This window comes from Primulina tabacum, chromosome 17 (assembly GCF_025594145.1).
Source record: "Primulina tabacum isolate GXHZ01 chromosome 17, ASM2559414v2, whole genome shotgun sequence".
Lineage (NCBI taxonomy): Eukaryota > Viridiplantae > Streptophyta > Magnoliopsida > Lamiales > Gesneriaceae > Primulina > Primulina tabacum.
In genome coordinates this window covers 15,834,612-15,854,784 of record NC_134566.1, presented here as the reverse complement: position 1 = coordinate 15,854,784, position 20,173 = coordinate 15,834,612, and the positions used below count along the sequence as shown (strand labels likewise).

General features: G+C 32.5%; 2 protein-coding genes across 2 annotated transcripts; one reads left to right on the top strand and one right to left on the bottom strand.

Annotated features, from left to right (window-relative positions):
* Positions 1 to 433: 433 nt before the first annotated feature.
* On the bottom strand, positions 434 to 7,013 carry LOC142530302 (tRNase Z TRZ3, mitochondrial-like). Its single transcript, XM_075636068.1, has 12 exons — positions 6,546 to 7,013; positions 5,131 to 5,220; positions 4,662 to 4,706; positions 4,523 to 4,577; positions 4,329 to 4,372; positions 3,823 to 4,242; positions 3,474 to 3,733; positions 3,203 to 3,350; positions 3,027 to 3,074; positions 2,177 to 2,580; positions 1,454 to 2,090; positions 434 to 782 (listed from the first exon to the last, which is right to left on the bottom strand). The coding sequence occupies exons 1-12, from the start codon at positions 6,981 to 6,983 to the stop codon at positions 468 to 470; spliced, it is 2,904 nt and encodes a 967-aa protein (XP_075492183.1). The 5' UTR covers positions 6,984 to 7,013; the 3' UTR covers positions 434 to 467.
* A 4,938-nt stretch (positions 7,014 to 11,951) lies between these two features.
* On the top strand, positions 11,952 to 12,819 carry LOC142531115 (dehydration-responsive element-binding protein 3-like). Its single transcript, XM_075637149.1, has one exon. It carries the CDS (start codon positions 12,036 to 12,038, stop codon positions 12,675 to 12,677), a length of 642 nt encoding a protein of 213 aa, XP_075493264.1. The 5' UTR covers positions 11,952 to 12,035; the 3' UTR covers positions 12,678 to 12,819.
* Positions 12,820 to 20,173: the final 7,354 nt, after the last annotated feature.

The window sequence follows — 20,173 nt, the reverse complement described above, 5'->3', positions numbered from 1 at the left end:
TTTGAAAAATAAAAAACTAAAAATCCATTAGTATCTAACAAACTCTCTCGAGCTACTTAAAAAAAATGTGCCAAAAAAAGTGTTCTTCGTAAAAAAAAAAGTGTTCTTTGTAAAATGCATTGATGTGGGTTATTAGGAAGAAATCTCCTAAGCATAAAAAATCATATAAAGTAATAAAACGCTAGAAGGAGGGCTTGAACCTCCGAGCTTGTGGTTAACAGCCACACGCTCTAACCAACTGAGCTATCCCAGCAGAGCTTCATTTTTTTGGTAATTATGTTTATTGTTAATTAAATTTAAAAAACTAAGTATGAAATAACCTAAATCAAAAGCTTTGCAAGGTCATTGCATGTGCGGGCTTGATTTTTCTGTCACCGGTGAGAGGAAAAAAAAAGATGACGGTTTCAAGTGAAAAAGACGGTAACATAGGATATGCATATTCAAAGACCCATTAAAAAGAATTTGATTCATCCAATTGCAGTAATTAAATTAACATCATCAGATTCATCAACAATCATCTCGTCTCTGAATAGAAGCTTAAGGTATGGCAAAACTCTAGGAAGAACATGCAAATCCGCTAAATTAACACTCATCAGATCAAATGCAATACACGTTTTGTGCATGTGGTCTTCGTTGAACACTGGAATCTTGGGGTATCTTTGGCTGAAATGAGTAAGAATTATACGGTATGCACCAGCAGAATCACCTACTTCCACAGCTTCTTTTGTCGTGCTGTGGTTTCGTGCAATGGCCTCGTCCACCATGCTATCTTCAAAGGTTGCCTAAAAGAGGGAGACAATAAAGTTACAGTCAAGGATAGTTCTCGTCCTTGAGAATGTAGCTTTACAGAATCGACAAGAAGCTGCTAGCAATGTCCCTTAAAACATATACTTAAAAGAGTAGATATCGTCTTGCTAAAAGCTATAGGTTTCAGTAATAATGGAACTCAAATCATATAAGTTCTGGAGGTTTAAGATACTTATATAGTGACAAACACTAAGGTATATTTACAACGCAAACTAAATCTCCCGGGTGATTATTATTAACATTCAAACCTTGGGATGTCCTGTCCACATGCATTAATTAAAACCAACATAAAAAAGTACTAAAATTTCCATGTGTTTCCACCAAAATGAATTGCTTGTGTGGATAAAAACTGTAATCTGAAAATTGTACACTTTCTTAGAAACACACTTTGTTCAATTTCAACAGAAACCCATGGAAAAGATTCTATAAATCAACGGAAATTAGTTTTTATTTTATTTTATTATGACTAGTTCTCTGAATTAGATTTGCTTCCGTAGGTGTTCTACTTGTCTATTTTAAAAGATCAACGAAAATATTCAAAATTTCAACAAACACAATCCATGCTCATGGGGTTTCAATGTCATTCACAATACAAATATCAACCCAAAAAACCAATTCAAGTAGAGCAATGAGTTTCAAGACTTGCCTCGTGTATAAGAACCGTTGCCCCAGATGATGCCTTCACAAGCTCAGGACATGGCCTGGTGTCGCCTGAGTACACTATTTTCCACCCTGGTACGGTCTTCCCAACTCTATTGATCTTATTTGTGCCTTGCAGTACAACACCAAATGCTTGTGGACAATGAATGACAGGAAAACTTATCAATGCTTCTAATCCAGCTTCATTGAGAACCTTCTTCAATGACTCAAGGATAGGAATGGCGGCAGCATTTTGTGTATGACTGCCTGGTCCTTTCCAGTAGCTCTGCATACGACTTCCTCGAGCAAAAAGTGTAGAATCAACATGTTTGTCTACTTTCCCGATTGGGTCTAGACTCTTCACATTTTCTTCGTTTGATTCTAAAGCCTCTAGAGATGCCTCTGTGGTAAGCCCGCAATCAAGAAACTGCATATCAAGATCCTCGAGTCTTTGGTATGCATCGAGAAATCTTTTAAGCTGCCTAGGGCCAACAACGATGACGGGTTCGTGTGACGATACCTTCAATAAATCACGTCTCAATGCAAGTATTCTTGCGAGACCTACGTGATGATCGGCATGGATATGTGAAATCCAAATACATCGTAAACCTTTTACAGCTTCATCTGCACCTTCAACACCAAATCTGTGGCCAAAATATCATGGAAATGTTATAACTTTATAACATCAGGAAAACAAGTATCGAAACAAGAATATGTAACATGGTTTTACCTTCTTTTTAGCTGTCCAAGGGTTCCCTCACCACAATCCAAAAGTAGACTTCCTTTTGAAAACAAATTAATGAAAATAGAACTAACATTTCGATATTTTGAGGGTTGAGATGAACCAGTTCCAAGAAGAACGATTTCCATTTCTTCTCTTGTTGTATTTTCAAGACAGCTTGGAATTGCACCTCCGTGTAACCAGGGTTCTTCAGTCATAACTATGTCAGCTTCTAATGATGTCTTCTCCAGACTAGTTATTCTGCTTTCCCACCAGAATTGGGCCACTTGTTTTGAAGCATCCACAATCTCAGGTATCTCTGATTTTAGCTCGTCAATGATCTCAGACGGAGATGATACATTTGGTATACCCGATCTGTCGAGCCCAAGATTTGCATAGGGACGTAGATGGAACTGCATAGCATTTATGAGTTTCATCACCAGCAGACTTGAAATAGACACTAGTATTTAAATCTTAACTAAGTAAATAACCCTATAACTAACAAATAGGCATTGTGAATGACACACCCAGAGTTCTCAAAACTGCCTCCAAACTAACAGTGAGAAGAGTGCAATGACATAAAAACAACGAACATGTGATAATTAAAAAAAATTCATGTCAAGACTCAAAATCAAGTCATAACCTTATCATTCTTATTCATTTGTTTTTCATCCATTAAAACTCAAGAACAAGTAATAAATCAGTATTTGTACAAGCAAATTTGAAAAAAATGATACAATTTATGGGCTAGAAAACCAGCTGCACAAAAGCTAACCATTACATAAAGAGGTCCAAGAAATATAAGAGAAAATAATGATAAAAAATCTTGCGAACAGATTGAGCACTGAAGCTTTTATACCTTGAGAAGATTCTCTGCTGGTATAATTTCAGTTTTTGAAACAAGATTCTGCCAGGATGGAATAAGATAAATTAGTAAAGAGCACATACACATTTGAGTACAATCATATGAACTAAATGTACTTTTCGATAACAGAAATCAAAGTTTGAATACAACATAAAATCATCGAGATATACCTTATTTGACTCTCTTGCATCTGATGACATGGACTTGAGATGCTGCAGAGACCAAAAACCAGGAGCTGGAAAAAATTGAGGACACAAGTAGTTAAGACGTGTTGCAATTCTAGCACTTGCTTTCATGATTGGCACTTCGATATTCCTCCTAAAATAAATATGAGATCCATCAAATTTAACTGTTCCAGAACAAACCAGTCAAAGTAAAAATATCCACCAAATTTGAAAAGTATAAATTACAGAGAAAAAAACGAAGATAAAAAGAACCAACGTTTCATGTCCTGCCATGATATGCTGAGCAGCGCCAAATTTAGACATCCACATTTGATAATCAGGAGTCTTTGAGACAAATGCAGGACTTAAATGAATTACACAATTCACAGTTTTGGGACACTCTGGAGCTATATCTACATAGTAGGGAGTCAGGTATTGTAGAGAGGATAACTTCTCAAAATGTGCCAACGTTGGGCAGTCGACCAGCAGTACAATAGGACCAGGAACAGACGGACCCAGTACATCACTTGGGTGTACCTAAAAAGCACAATACATGAAAGGTTTAAACCGGAAGAACTCAAGGATACTGCATACTGCAAAACCTTTTATATGGTAAAGCAATCTACCATGATATTTTGACGATCTGACTTAACAGAATTTCCAATTTGCAGTTCACGATACTTTGGACCCGGTTTCAATCCAAGAGAAGAAGCTTTTTTCGGGTCAAATTTTCCCTTAATTTCTGGCAATTCGCAAATGTAGATAACAGAAAGATCGCCAGGCTTGGTTTCATTCAGCCCAGATTGAGGAGAATTAAGCACATGAGAACTTTCTTCCATTGGTCTTAAGATTATTGCAGAAATTTTAATCACTTCATCATCAATAAGAACGAGAGGATCACGAATCTTCTTTGATATTCGACGAGGAGACCCATTCGAATCAGGTGTCTGCCCAAAACTACGCGCATAAACCATTGCAGCATTGGGTATGAAAGATTTCATTGCATCGAGTAAATATTTAAGATCGGAAGGACCCCAAACATTAACCTAGAGAAAAATTAAGGGTTACATCACGAACCATTCTTCATAATCATAACCACCAAACATGAAAAAATATTGATCCATATACTTACAGTCATTCCTTCATCCCCAATGCCGGCCAGCGTCAGTAAGAGGCCTGCAATCAAAGGTCAGCAATCAACATATCAAAATTTTGCAGACAATGGCACGGGATCATCTATCATTATTCTATTATATGATGTATACAAAACCATGTGTTTCTGAATTCAAAAAAGGATATTGCAGGAACTGCAGTTCAATAGCTTACCTGGAAGACCCCCGGCAGTTTCTGAGCAGACACGGGAGAGAAATATATGATCAATCTGCAGAGATTTTCACAAACAAGTAACTCATTCCCAGAGTGACAAAAATAGAATGGGCTATTTTGAGATTTATGCAGCAGATACCTTCGACAATTTGATTTTGAACTCAGTGCAGTAGCGTTGGAGCCCCTGGAATAAAGAAATATCACATTCAGGGAAACAAGTACAAAAGTTCTAATCAAATACACATAATCATAGAGTTAAAAGGACAAACAAAACTTAGACAGTAAATATTTGTGCAGCTTTCTCCTGATCCTATCCAACCAGTTGAATAAAATGTAGCACAGGTTACATGTTAAGACAACTCGAAGTTGCATGTTTTTTCTCTGTTTCTCCCAATCGGGAATTATAGCTAAACAAGAGATGCAAATAAAGTTATATAATTTAATAGCTTGATATATTAAAATTATTCCCTCTGAGTTATGCATGACCATGTTTTAAGTAGTCCTTGTAAATTTAGAATAAAACGAGCAAAAGAATTCTCATGCAGCACAAAAATCGATTCATAATTTCAAGAAAGACTAAGAAATGGGATTAAAATAATTAAACTCACTTCTCCAGCATTGAAAATAAATCTTTGCTTGTCAAAAAACAGCAGCACTGAAGGTGATGTGTCTTGAGTATCCATACCAGTCCCAAGAATCTGATGATAAAAGACGTAGTAATTATGTCAAGTAAACAAAACATGTACAAAATCAAAATCAGGTCACTAAAAAAATCTAATTCTCAATGTATAATCATTATTGAGAACTGAGTTCATCGTATGAAAGGAAGAAGATATTTTTTAACATGAACAAGAAATTTCAGGCATATTGGACAAGTGAATTAAGAAAATAATTTGTTCAAATCCACGTTGGCCAAAACCCATCTTTCTACTATCTTGGAACATTGATTCCTAAGTTTCTCAAGTATTAGGGTGAGTGGTGTAGAGCACCTTTATTCTATACCTTGGAGCAATTCCCCGAAACCTAGGAAATTCTTCTAAAATGCATACAAATCTCAGACACTTTCTATAAATGCTTAAGTCAGTAAGGCTGCTTCAAGGATTTTCCAAACATGGCATCTTATAAGATTCTTGCGTTATTGTTTTATGGTCTTCCTTTCCTCCAAATCTTCAAATAAAATCATTTAGACGTTCCTCCTCTTCCTAATGCATCTATCTTCAGAAAAGAAAAATCAAGATCTGAGATTCAAGACTGTACCAATTCCATTAATGAGAACTCAAACCCTCACATTCAGAACATATATGTAAGGTTCTACCAACATGAAAGCTTGATTAGCCAACCTGCTAATGGACCTCAGGCACAAAATACTTGCCTAACAAATGTCTTTTTTGTTCTGTCATTCTTTTTTGTCAAAAGCTCTATTTCTTTTGGAAACATGAATTGGCCCTATGAATTTGGATTTTGGACACACTAATATCATGCCACCAAAGAAATAACGGAGAATGTCTCCTGGCAGCTGGCACGATTCTCAAATCCACAATATTTGAGAAGAACATGAACGCAAAGAAAACCAGTCAACAGATCTTGCTCCACTGGCCACATCCAATAAAGTGATCAAACTTTAAATATACTTCATACTTTTTAAGAAAAAGCTGAGGTCAGTGAAAAAAAGAATCTATGAACATTTCTTACCACAGGAACCAGATGAAGAATTCGTCCGACTTACAATCTAGAAACATAGCTATAGAGTAAAGAAAGCAATAGCCACATTTATCGCATACATAGCTTGGCCAGGTGCAGGAGTACTTGATAAATTTTGATACAAATTAGAGTTCTTTTCCAGGGATGAATGCTCAGCTTTTTCAATTTGGAACGTGGCCGATAAAAATTTTATAAATAAAGCCCAGATGCAAGAAACAAACTTCGCTTCAAAAAGCATATACCAACAATCTATCAGAGCTTAATTCAAACAGGCACCGAGAAAAAAGATCCAAAAATAAGAAAAGCTCAAAATCTTCCATACCTGAACATAAGCAATGGTATTGACAGGATTGAGCTTCCGAACTTTAAGCTGTAAATTCTTCTTATTCTTGTCAATCTGATCTCTACCTTCAGCCCTCTTCCTATTAAACCCAAAGCCCTCATCACCACTTTTAGTATTATCCATTTTTTCTTCCATCGCCAATAAACCTGCTTTACTACTATCACTGTCCTTCTTTTTAACAGTTCCTCTAAAAGAACGTGAATTCTTGTTGACTTTATTGTCTGGTCTTTTGTTGTAGGAAGAAAAGGTGGTGAAATAGGGAAGGGAATCGTGCTTTTTGATATAAGTTTTTGAGAAAAAAGGAAGTGAAGATAAGAAGGGGTTTTGAGAGAAGAACAGAGGTGCGGCGGAGAAGGGGTGGCGCCGGCGGTGGTTTGCGGAGGAGAGGAGGAGGCGGAAGCTTGTTACATGGGGCATGTTGATTTTTATCCAGGGTACATTTGCGGGGTTGAGGAAAGACGGCGCTTCAGTGTAGGGAATTCTGAGGCCCAACCCAATCAAGACAGGCCCGATACAATGTGGGCCGAGTAATCATGCTAGAATTTTTGCTGTCTCGGGTTGGCGAACTTTTTCTGGAAGTTAGATGGTACAGTGAGGGATCCAATGGTCCAGCATCCTTTGAGGTCTACAGCGGATCTACATGTCATGTGTGTGTTTTGTATAAAAATTAGAAAATGTTTTTTTTATATTTAAAATGGAATTTATACATTTTTTTTAAAATAAAATAGTTGGAAATAGAGTGCTATGAAAATTATAAAAAAAAGTTTCACCACTTCACCAAAATTAGTTAGTAAAAATGGGATTAGATTTAATAACATGTGTATATAAACATTTATATATATATATACAATGTTTTTAAATATATATATATATATATGATATTGATAAACCTCGAACTAACTCTAATATTATAAAATATAAGAGTATATGCTACTAGGCCATGGACGTCACATTAATATAATTTCGAGTAATTTAAGAACATGTTCAATTGTAAGAGAATATAGGTGTGATGAAATTGATAACTTCATTTAAATTTTTTATTTTGTATTATTAATTTTAATAATTTAAAACGGTCAGATTAATCTAACTTTTGAATTTTTTAGATTATTTTTAAAAAAAAATATTGCAGACAAGCTTCACCGCGCGGAAGAAATCCACATGGAGCCTGCTTGCATCATCGCGCGAGGATTGCTCCTCATGCGACATTCCCGGGCGTTGCAAGAAATTTTACATTTCGCGACGTTGAACAACGTAGCAAAATGTAAGTAAAACACGTCGCCGAATATTTGGCGACGCCAAAACTCGTCGCTAAGTTACGTCGCAAATTGTTCGTAGGCATATGTCAATCGGCCCTTTACCATTGTCTTTATGATAACAAAAACGTATCTGAAAAAATTACTCTAAGAAAATTTGGATCCGTTTACAGATGTAGTTAGGATTAACAAATTTTATTATATATAAAAAAAAAATTGAAATAGAAAAGTTTAAAATTACACACATAAATACAGTTATTTTACAGAAATAAATGAAGCTCCATGTCTCCTTCTGTGGTGAAGCTAAGCTAAACTATAGGCAAGCTAGCTTGGGACCCCTCTCGCTGTCCTAGATTGGGGTTTAACATTATCTTTTTATCAAGTGGTTCTTAGAAGAGCACTACTAAAGGAACTTTTAAAAATAGAATTTTTATAATAATATTTTGAATAATTCTCTTTGTACAACAGTCTCGACGATTTATATTCGTGAAATTGATCCACTCGATCCATATTTACGACGAATAATGATACTTTTGACATAAATAATATTTTTCAACTAAATCAGTATATATTACAAAATATATTTTTGAATAATAATAATATTTTTAACTCAAATTATCATATATTACACAATATTTCTTCATAATATAACTAAATAAATACTATTTTTCAAGTGAAAAATGATACTTCGGATATAAAAATTAATATTTTTCATGTGTCGAATATTTTCACTGAAAGGAACATATGTTAAACAATTTTTATTCACAATATAATAACAAGAAATGATAGTTTAGTGTGCAGTGAAAAAATAATATTTGGACATAAAAAGTAATGTTTTTCAAGAATTGTGTCGAGACATATATTTTTCTCACAAATATGACCCGTGAGATGGTCTCACATTAGTTTATGTGTAATACTAGGAGATCAATCACGCACGAGAACTTCCTAGGAGATCAATCATCTCAATACTACTCTCACTCGTGCATGCTTAACTTAACATCACTCCCAAAGAAATATAAAAATATGCTTCTTTGGAGATTTGATCTCATAACATCGCTCTGATACCGATTGTTAGGATCAAGCGCTTATCATTAGACTAAAGGTTATAGCTGTTAACAAAAGTGCAACATTATTTTCTTATTTTCATGGCAGTGCAAGGTACATCTACTTGGGTGCCAATGGGTCGTGTTATTAGGCTCATTAGTCCGGAGAGATGCGTGTTTATCTGCTGGTGTTGTCTCATATCCCTTAAAAATCAGTCTTATATTTTTCCTACTGTTTCTCACATCCCCAACAGAGACTGTATTACCAGTTAGAATCTAACATCATTTTTTAACGTCAAATCAAGTGTTACAACGTCAGTAGCTTGACACATGAAAACTTCCAAAAAATTGTATATCTCAATAATGCTCTCATTTATGCACGTTTAACCCAACAAGACACATAAAATATAATATGTGTGTGTGTGAGAGAGACTAATTATTGGAAACCCCCACGAAAATAGAAAATGGTAAATTTTATCACGAGTGGGAAGCAAGATATTTGGACCACGTTTGTATATAAGAATGTCACAATGAACATATGTTTTTATTTTATTTTTTTTGTAAAAAAATAAAAGTAATTTTTTTAATGAAACAATAAAAGTAATAGGTTGATGGAGGCTGCATACTACCTTCGGATATTATATTTGTATGGCTGCTATACAGCTAGAATATTCGGGATTTAGAGGGAATACAAAAAAAATATCTAAATTTTAAATAAGATTTTTATATTAAAAAAAGACTTAAGAAATATGTTACTAAAATATCATTAAATGTATAAATTTATTTTATTGTTAGTATGTAAACATGTATTCCACAAATACAAAAGAATTTTAAATTTGTTGCAATCATTTTTACATATAAACATATAGGATGTCGTTTATTTCTATTTTAAAACATTTTAATTATGTAATTTTAATATTGTCTACGTAAACTGTATAACATTTTTTATACATCTAATGCGTGTGTTTTGTTCTTAGTTTTTTTAAAAAAATAAGGTTTTAAAAAACGGGAAATGTGGCGAAGCATCACAATCAAGTTTCAAGTTTCACAAATTATAGTTTTAATTATATTAAGTTGATTAATAGATTAAATAACATATAAACATACGTTGTTTTTTTTTTAAAATAACAAATTAATTAAAATTTTAAAGGCAAAAACTTGTGTGAGACGGTCTCATGGATCGTATTTTGTGAGACAGATCTCTTATTTGGGTCATCCATTAAAAAGTATTACTTTTTATGTTAAGAGTATTACTTTATATTGTGAATATAGGTAGGATTGACCTGTCTCAAAAATAAAGATTCAATACAACTAACACTTACCATTAAATAAATATATTTAATGTATAATTGATCTTCTATATTGTCAAATTTCAGCTTTAGTTCGTTTTTTTTTTCAATTTTAGCATTTTCCAACGAGCATATGACACCGATATGGCCCTGATATGCCCTCAACATGAAGCTATATATTGTATGTAGTGTCACTATTGCACTCATCGTGAAAATTAACTAAAAAAATTAATAAAAATCGAAAGATATTGAACTAAAACTTAAATTTGAAGACATAAAATATTAAAATCGCAAAAAAAAAAAAAAAAAACAAAACAAAACAAATACACATTACCAAAATTATAATTTTCGTATTCTGTATACATCTAACAATACGTGTTGCATGAAAATTTATATCTCCACAAACTAAATGACAGTGAACGACACATAGGGCCGTTGTTTTACTAGGGGCTAGGGTGGGTTTAGCCCAACCTAATCTCGGGATTAATATATATATAGAGTTATGTATTTTAGGAATTTTAGGCACTGAGCAAAATTTTTATACATGAATTTCTATGAGTTTTAAATAATCTAGCATTTGAGCTTATTCGGTATCTATATGGTTATCTTAATTTATATATTTACTCATTCTAATTCTACATTTTATATATATATTTGTGTTGTTCTGATTATAAATATGTATTTACATAAATATAATGAATAAACTAAAAAAATATAAATACTAAATAATAATAAAATTAAGTGATAATTATTAGAGTACAAATTGTATAACTAAATTATTTTAATGAATAATGTCATATGTACATTCAATTTTTTTACTTAATTTACTATGAATTTATTTTATAAGTTCATTATTATAAATGATATTTATCATATATCTTGATATATTAAATTCTTAAGATGATTTTTAAAATTTATCTAATTCGTATTATACAAAATATAACAAAAATAATTAAAAAATTTATTAAATAATATTTATATTTTCAATATACAGCCCACCCTATTTTAAAATCTTGACTACGCCCCGACGATACAAGACTTGGAGAGTAGTTGCGAGCAAGTTTTCCAAAATTTTTTGTTAGCGGGAATCTCGTGGAAACGACATATTCAGGTATATATTATTAAATAGCATCAAACAAAATGTATATAAGATTTGGATTAAGATATTTTAATTACAGGAAATATAAAAATAAAATTAAGAATATTCCCTGCAAAGTTTCCCAAACTCTTGAAAAAGGTGATTAAGTTTATTCTTGTGGACAATTATTTTTGGTCAAGGTTACAAGTTTCCTAGCACTAAATTCTCAATTCATTAAACGTGATGGGTTTCAATTAGAATAATTTATAATACACATAATAATTATATATATATTATATAATAATTATCAAATATAAGGTAGTAAATAATTTCTAAAGGAATTAAACAAATTTTTTTATTGCAAAAAAAAGTAAAAAGAAGAGGAACATGATGGTCTTTTTTAATCATTTTTTTCTATCAACTATGAAATTATTGTATGTTTTTTTAAACTTTTTCACTTGTTTTTTTTCACTAGGTATGAGTTGACTTATCAACGATATGATATGTAGAATTTTAATATATTATGTTATAGAATATTAATAATTTATATTATATAATAAATTGGGAAAATATCGTGACTAGTATATATATTTCTTTGTGTGTAAATAATTATTGCACCAAAAACCTCAACCAACTCCATTTTTCCTTCCTGCATAAATCAACAAAATGCATTAAATTCTCTTCATATCTCCACCCCCACCACCGCCCCCCCCCAACTTTATATATATATATATATCCCGGGAGAAGAATATTCAACTTCCACATACACTATAAATTTACGGGCAAGGCTGAGCCACCTCTTTCTGATGGCAAAGCCGCCGAGAGACACTGCTGAATACACCGGAGGTTCAACTCCTATCCAAAACAAAATCGAAAAAAACAAAAGCAAGGACCCTTTTGAGAACGATGAAAAGAAATGCAAGAAAAGAGAAGGAACTAGCAGCGGGACCAAGCATCCAATTTACAGAGGTGTGAGAATGCGAAGCTGGGGGAAATGGGTTTCGGAAATCCGGCAGCCGCGTAAGAAGTCGCGGATTTGGCTCGGAACTTACCCAACGGCGGAAATGGCGGCCAGAGCACATGACGTTGCGGCGTTGAGCATAAAGGGAAATTCGGCGGTTCTCAACTTCCCTGAGATCAGCGAGTTTCTTCCTCGACCAGCTTCCCAATCGCCTATGGATGTGCAAGAGGCGGCGGCTAAAGCTGCGGCGATGGAGGTGCTCAGCCCGTTGTGTTCTACTTCTGATGCCAATGCTGAAGGGTCAGATGAATTGGCGGAGTTAATCGAGCTTCCGAGCTTGGAGGGGAGTTACGAGTTCCCGGTGGTTGACTCGGCGGATGATTGGTTGCATCGGCCGTGGTGGGCGTTGGATGAGTACTGCTCTGAGTATTTCTACGATCAAATGGAAGATGGACAGAGTGCTTTACTTAATTCCATGCAGCTTTGAGAAACTGAAAATTAGGTGTGCCTTTTGCTTGAATGCTTGTACTTTGAATTTAATTACTCAATCACTTTTATTGTACATAAAATTATTTTGTACTTTTTTTTTTACCTTTCATTGAATACTTTTACGTGCGTGCTTTAATTCATCGAATATATTATACTCAATAATATTTTTTACACATTAATTTAATTTAAAATTATATTTATTTTACGTACGTCGTTTACAAAATATCAAATTATATATTATTTCTTAAAAAAATTAAAATTTGTTGAATGAAACTCTATTAATATATATATGATCGTATCTTCATCTAACTAAATAATCTCTTGATTTTTAAATTAATTTATCCATTTTTCCGTGCATAATTATATATTATATATAATCAGGCATATATTTTATAACATTAAATAAAATAAGTTTTAAAATAATCTTTTTTTAATTTAACTTCACGATTTTCCCCAAAAATGTACATTCAAGATCACAAAATTAATTTTTGTTAGCTGTTTTCTCTTAATAAATGAAAGGAAGAAAGAGCTAGAAATGGTATTGCATCTTCGGCAACATTCTTGTTGCTATGGCTTTTCTTGGCATTAAATATAGGTTGAGCTTTTCTTTTTCACTTTTTCACAAAGAAAGATGGGATGGGATTGATTTCGTGGCATGTATGGAGCGGATCGAACCAACATGACAAAATAGGAATTAATCGTTCTCTATTAAGCATCGTTTTAGCTCGTGAGATAAGATTACGATAAATGTATGACATAAAAAATAACATAATCATGATATCTCATTCCATATGGATGACTTACAATTATATACTTCTATAGCAATTTAGAATATTAATAACTTTAGTAAAACGAGAACGAATACAAAAATAGTTGTAGAAGCTTATTGTGCAGTCAACTAATGTCTCTATCTTTGGAATTAAACAATGTGTTAACGCGATCCAAATCCATTTTGAATAAGTTTGGAATAAGATGTCTCTGGAAATCAAGAACCAATTGAGTCTCTATGCGGAGAATTCATCAATACATCGATATGAAAGAGTACCAAACAATTGTGACAATGATATATCACATTATATATTAGTTATTGTGCAAATTATATATTTTCATAATTAATGTCGATTTATTTAACTCAAATTGATATCGTATCGAAATTTTGATATATGAAATAAGGATGTGATAACCATTTGGACTACTACGAGACCTTTCTTGAGAAGCATGATTATGACATATTGTCTTGGATACTTTTACGTTGTGGAATTATTATTGTTTTGTTTGCTTTCTTTTTCTTGTCTCCTTTTTTGAGCCACCGTGAAATTATATGCCAGTATAGTAGAAGCACTGGAGAAATTGCGCGCTTAAACAACACTAGAAAAATTAATCATGATATGTAAAAGTTTATTTTTTACACGAAAACTATTATTCTTTTCACCACATAATCCATCATATTTTTGTACCCATAATATATATATATATATATATAAAATATGTTTTTGGCTTACACGTGAATTGAAGGAATTGGTACTAAATTTTTTGACAGATTTTTTTTTTGCTGGTTATTGAAGTAGAAAAAGTTTTGTTCCCAAATAATTACATTAAAATAGTGATTTTTCAGTATCACCAGTTAAATTATTGTACGTTCATTGGGACACCTTGGATGGGGCGCGTATACCTTGGCTAATAAAAAAAATTGGGTCCACTCTTATTGATATTAAATAATAAATACCTTATATACAAACAATTCGATTTATCTACGATGCATATTTACGTGAACATCAATGAGATATTATTCACATATTGAATGTGTTTAAACATAAAAATATTATACATCCAACAAATGAATGATACATCATCGATGTTTAAATAATTGTGTGTATTAGAGAAAAGAGAAATCAATGTGCACAATGATAAAATGAGGGATTGATTCCAAATGTTATACTCAACTCACATGTCATTTTATGATAATATCTCAATTTATACCCTTGGAGACTAGAATTCGTGCATGTTTCGACGGGATTAATATCGTCATCTTCTGTTCAAGATATTTAATTATTGGAATACCATTTTTTCACATCCAAGATGCAGCTTGACGTTCAAAACATTATTAAGCATCGTATGATTTAAATAAACATTCATAGGGTATTTAGTTTAATTAATTTTTGTGTATATAACGTCGGCTTAACTATTCCGAGTTTTAAGTGGATATAGTGTTGTTTTTAAATCCCTATGAACGGATCTCTTCATTTCTTTGATCATCTAATCAAGTATACGATTAGAGACTAGATTCTTCGTATGGATTGCACTAGAGATCTAAACGAAATTCACGTCGAGATTAGATCGCCGGAATTTCAGAAATTCGGCGGTGTTATGACGGTATATATATATATAATCAAATAACTATTATTTAATTTCTTAATTAACTATTAATTAATTGATCAGTTCTATACTCCTCTATAATATTCCATTAGAATCTTGTACATATTAGTCAATATAACTAAATTATTATTTAATTAGTAGATTCTAAATTTGCTAAATAAATAATCATGAACTCATAAAGCATCGATGTATTGAGGGCACAAATCCCGTTCATATAATGAAAATTAAAAATCTTGAAAGACAAATTTTTCCATTGATCTGTTTTTGGCAACTACCAGTTTCGTGAACTTTTTCACTAAAACAGACAGTTCAATTCTTTTCATATAATTTACAATCAAGCTAACTTTCACATATTCAATTACATGTAATCAAATTATAAACTCCTTTTATAAGTCATCTGTTTGATTTTCATCAAACTATAGTCATCAAATTCAAATTCTTGAACTTGACTATCTCAACGGGAACACTGAATCCAATAATTGTGTGTCTCAGTGTTTTAGGGATACAACTAGCAGTGATTTCAAAACTTCATGTGATTTAGAATAAATTTTATTCATATTTGTGCTTACCCTAATTAGCATCATTCTTTTCATCAACCCTTTGATCAAGAACGTCAGAACTCAAGTCTGATTGCACCCATCAGATCATGATAAGAGCGTCTAATAACATTACCACATGATCCTCTGGGTATCACTGATGGTGCTTGCAAGAACCTTAAGTTATGGTTAGAGTACAGTACGGTCTCTTCAACTCATATATCTCGATCGAATCTACAATCATTGATATATCTAGAGTCGCAAATTAACTTAATAACGACGTGATGCATCTTTGAGTAATAATAGTGACACGATATATGCAACTGAGAAATGTCTTAACAAAATCCACATGTCTTACTCTGGCCAAAGATTCTTTGTACTATTAACTCATCAGATCACATAGGATATCTTCACCTGTAGGTGAGCGGTGAATCATCGACTACAATCCATTTGCTCCAACACATTTTGAAATTACACCCAATCTCACCACTTGATGACCCTCAATGGAGTTGGTAAACGAGTTCAAGTTCGGTTCTGGTACGCAGATCCTCCATGTTGTCTTGGATCAAATGTCAAATGATGTACAACCATAACCACATAATTTTTCACTCGATAAGTGATAACTTAAAAAGTTCGAGGAAGGATTGTTCAGTATATCATCAAATGATTACTCATATGTATGAACGAACATCTCCGTACGTTCACCAATGAAACATTATGTCACATCACATATGCTAGTCTCAGACTCAAGTGATATTTATCTTTATTTAAGGCAGCTGATTTGACTAAGAACTTGTTTAGAATATATGATATATTTATTGATGAATTTCTGGATCTTACGTCAAGGGGCAGACCTAATGGTACCTATTATATATTTAAGGACTTTATATATGTAGCTTGCATTAGTATACAAATAAAGTAAATACGAAAATTAAATAAAATCATAAAATATTATTAAAACAAATATTATTTCACATAAGAATTAATAAAACTCAAGAAACAAGTTGACTTGCTGGACATCGTCTCTATCACTAATCTCAAAGCAACAAGTGCTAATGGAATTGGTTTAATCTCCCTCGTTTTATTAGCCCTTGTGTACAAGCTTATGTAACTGTTTTTTCTAATATATTGATTACTGTTCTTTTTTAAAAAAAATAATTTTCCCGCCCGTTATTCATGCAATCAAAAAATTCCTGTTTAATATCACTGGCTTATATACTATACAATTATTATTATTATTATTATTATAATATATATATATATATATATATATATAATTTTATTTGGTAGCCAGTATCGGGTGCCCGCATAATTTAGGGTACCCAGTTTTCCCTACCTGAGGGCATCTCCAACCGTCCTCCATAATGGATGAATCCTCCATTATGGAGGATGAAATCTTCTCCAACCGTACTCTATTTGTTTCCTCCATTTTAGAGTATGCAACAGTGATCCTCTATTTATGGAGTATCACTGTTCATATAGAGGATTGAAAAGGGGTGAAAAATAATTACAAAATAGATATTTTAAATATTGCCATATAGTTCTTTTGAAAATTAATAAGCGAATTACATGTAGTTGTGTCATGTTTAGCGAATTAATTAAGTTTAGTTAAATAATATATTATGAAATTAATTAATTATATGTGTGTATGTGTTCGAAAATGAAATAAATTAAAAAAAAATTATTTGGTAATATTTAGAGGATATGAGTTGAAAATGAAATAAATTAAAGAAATAGAGTATTTGGTAATATTTAGAGGATATGTGTTGGAGAAGGTGTTTGAAAATAGAGATCATAGATCTCTATTTTGGAGGATAGATGATGAAAAATAGAGGATATGGATTGGAGAATGCCTGACATGTCAGATACCCGATTAAAATTACTCAAACATAGGAGTTTAAATGAACCAAATCGAGTCAAATACTAACAAAATTTAAAAGCTCAAATTTAGATCGAATTAAATATATTCGAGTTCGATCTCGATTTGAAGCTCAAATTTTGTTAATTTGTTGAGTCGAGTGTGACTCGAAATCTTTGAACATATTCTCGAGTTATTTGAACTATTGTTCAAATAGTAATTTTTGAGAATGAAGATTTGAAAGCTCGAAACATCTTAAATCTCGAAATATATATTTAATATATAATTATTAAATTTTATGGCTTGTGAGCATCTCACGAACTATCAAATAAATTAATTTTGACTTGAGTCTGCCTCGAAAAAAGTTTGAAAATCGAAATCGATAAATTTAAATATAAATCGAATATTTATGTAGTCAGCTCGAAAAATTCGTAAACCGGCTCGATTCATTTAGAGCCCTACCAGAACCGACTAACCTGAGGGAATATTCATTCAATCTGATTCGATATGAGCTTTTCGAATATATTATGCAATTTGATCTCGAAAGATTAATTGATTAAACAATCTTGTCTTGAATCACATATTGTTTGGGACTCTTGGCTCCACAGTTTTTGGGTAGTTATTTCGCATGTATTAGTTATTTGCACGTAAAATTTCAATAGTACAATGAAATTATCCTCTATATACAATAAATAAATAGTACCTAAAATATCAAGTCTCGTATAAGGAGAAAATGAATCAAACTTTCACGTACGTATACTTTGTACAGTTGCTGTAATTATGATTTTCTTTTTATTTCGATGATATGTAATTTTTTTTTTTATGGTTTACGAGTAAATAATTGCGAATGGATATGCATCACGTACGGCCGTGTTGCATGTCATAATATATAGTTGTGCCTCCTGGCCCATCTTGCATTTAATCTTGACAGCCGTATCCCTCTTTATTTTTTAAAGATATATCTCTTTAATATTTTGTTTTACATATATATATATATATATATATATATGTACACACATACACACGAGGAATATAGAGTCAGAATTGGGTCGACCTCAATATCTTATTTCAGATTTGAAATTTTGGTACAACACAGATTACATGTCTTGAGAATCGAAGGTTGTTAAATATCCAGAACTTGTAAATTGATCGTTAATAATTTCATCTTAGATATTGATAAATTCTAGCTGAATTGTGTTGTTACATGAAGTTGTAAAACCAAATTTTTTTAGTGTATTTTTTTTGAGTGAAAGAAATGGTGATCATATGAATATTTATTTTCGAATATCTATAAAATATCTGTCTTATTTTCTTTATGCACCTTACACACTTGTTTATTTGTTATTGAGTCATTTCTTGTTTATAGTTGTTTGTATTGAATATAAATTATCACTAGTCAAAATTAGATCGTTTTCGGACTTATTTATTTTAGTGGTCTAGTGAAGCTATCTGCTCAAAAAAATTGTTTTAACAACCTAAAAAATATTAAGACATCTCGATTTTAAGAAAAGATTTTGAAAGAGTTTATTTAGCACCCCCTCTAAACTCTGCACCGATCCCAACAAGTGATATTAGAGCGGGGTTTTTCTTGAACTCTGATATTATAAATTTGAAATGACATCATTTTACAAGTTCCGATTTTTTCAAAAGAATAATATGATGATTGGAAGATTCGTATGCAGGCACAGTTGGTTGCACATGATGATGACATGTGGTATGTCATCAATGATAGTCGAATAAAGATCCTTAAAGCCAATATGACTATAGCAGTTTCTGAGGAAGCACCACAAATGGTTGAGAGGCACCGGTCAAAATGGATCGCAAAAGATAAGAAGAATAACAATTTTGACAATGTGGCCAAACATTATATATAAACTCTTGCTAAAAATATATTTAGCAAGATAATTATGTTATACTGCCATAGATGACGCAATGATTATCAGTAAGTTGGAAATGGACGCTTTATCTTTGCCCATGTTGGCAAAGGTGAAAAGGCAGGAGTATGAACTTCTTGATGTTGAAGAAGAAAAAATCTTCGCTATTTTTTTTATTTAGGTGAGTCAGGCTGATCAGCAGCGAGAATTGGAATAAACACAAGTTGAAGTTTCTAAACTGCAAGTTGATAAGGAAGTTGTGATGTTGGACAAAGAAACCAACCTCTCAAGAACAACAGACTCATGCCGCTGAAATGCGGAATCAGGTAGATTTTACTGTTGCAGAAACTCCTTCATCTCCACCTCCCATAGTCAATAAGACCAGAGATCTCCTTGAGATGCCAATAATCTATGTCAATGAAGTAGTCTGATCACCGATTTGACTTTAATCAAACTCATGTGAACATTTCTTCTCCACTGACTCATATCAAATAGATGTACAAGATTATGTGATTACAGAGGTAATATGTTACTGATATGTGTCATTTTTACGCATTTTATTGCATTAGTTTCGTGCGTAAATGTATTGTTTGTGCATGTCTTTTCATATACATTTTGTTTGTTTAGAATTAACATATGTATATGATCGTGTCTCACTCGTACGTGATGAATTTTCAAGTGAAATGGGCGGAGTATTAAATCGGGAGAGAAATACACAAGCCACGCGAGAAGAAGAGGAACGGGGCAGAAAAGTTGGCGCCCGAGCGGTAGGATCTTATCTCGCGCCCACCGCTCAGGCGCGAGATGTGCCTTTCGAAGACTAGATTATAGATAACTCGGCGCTCGGGCG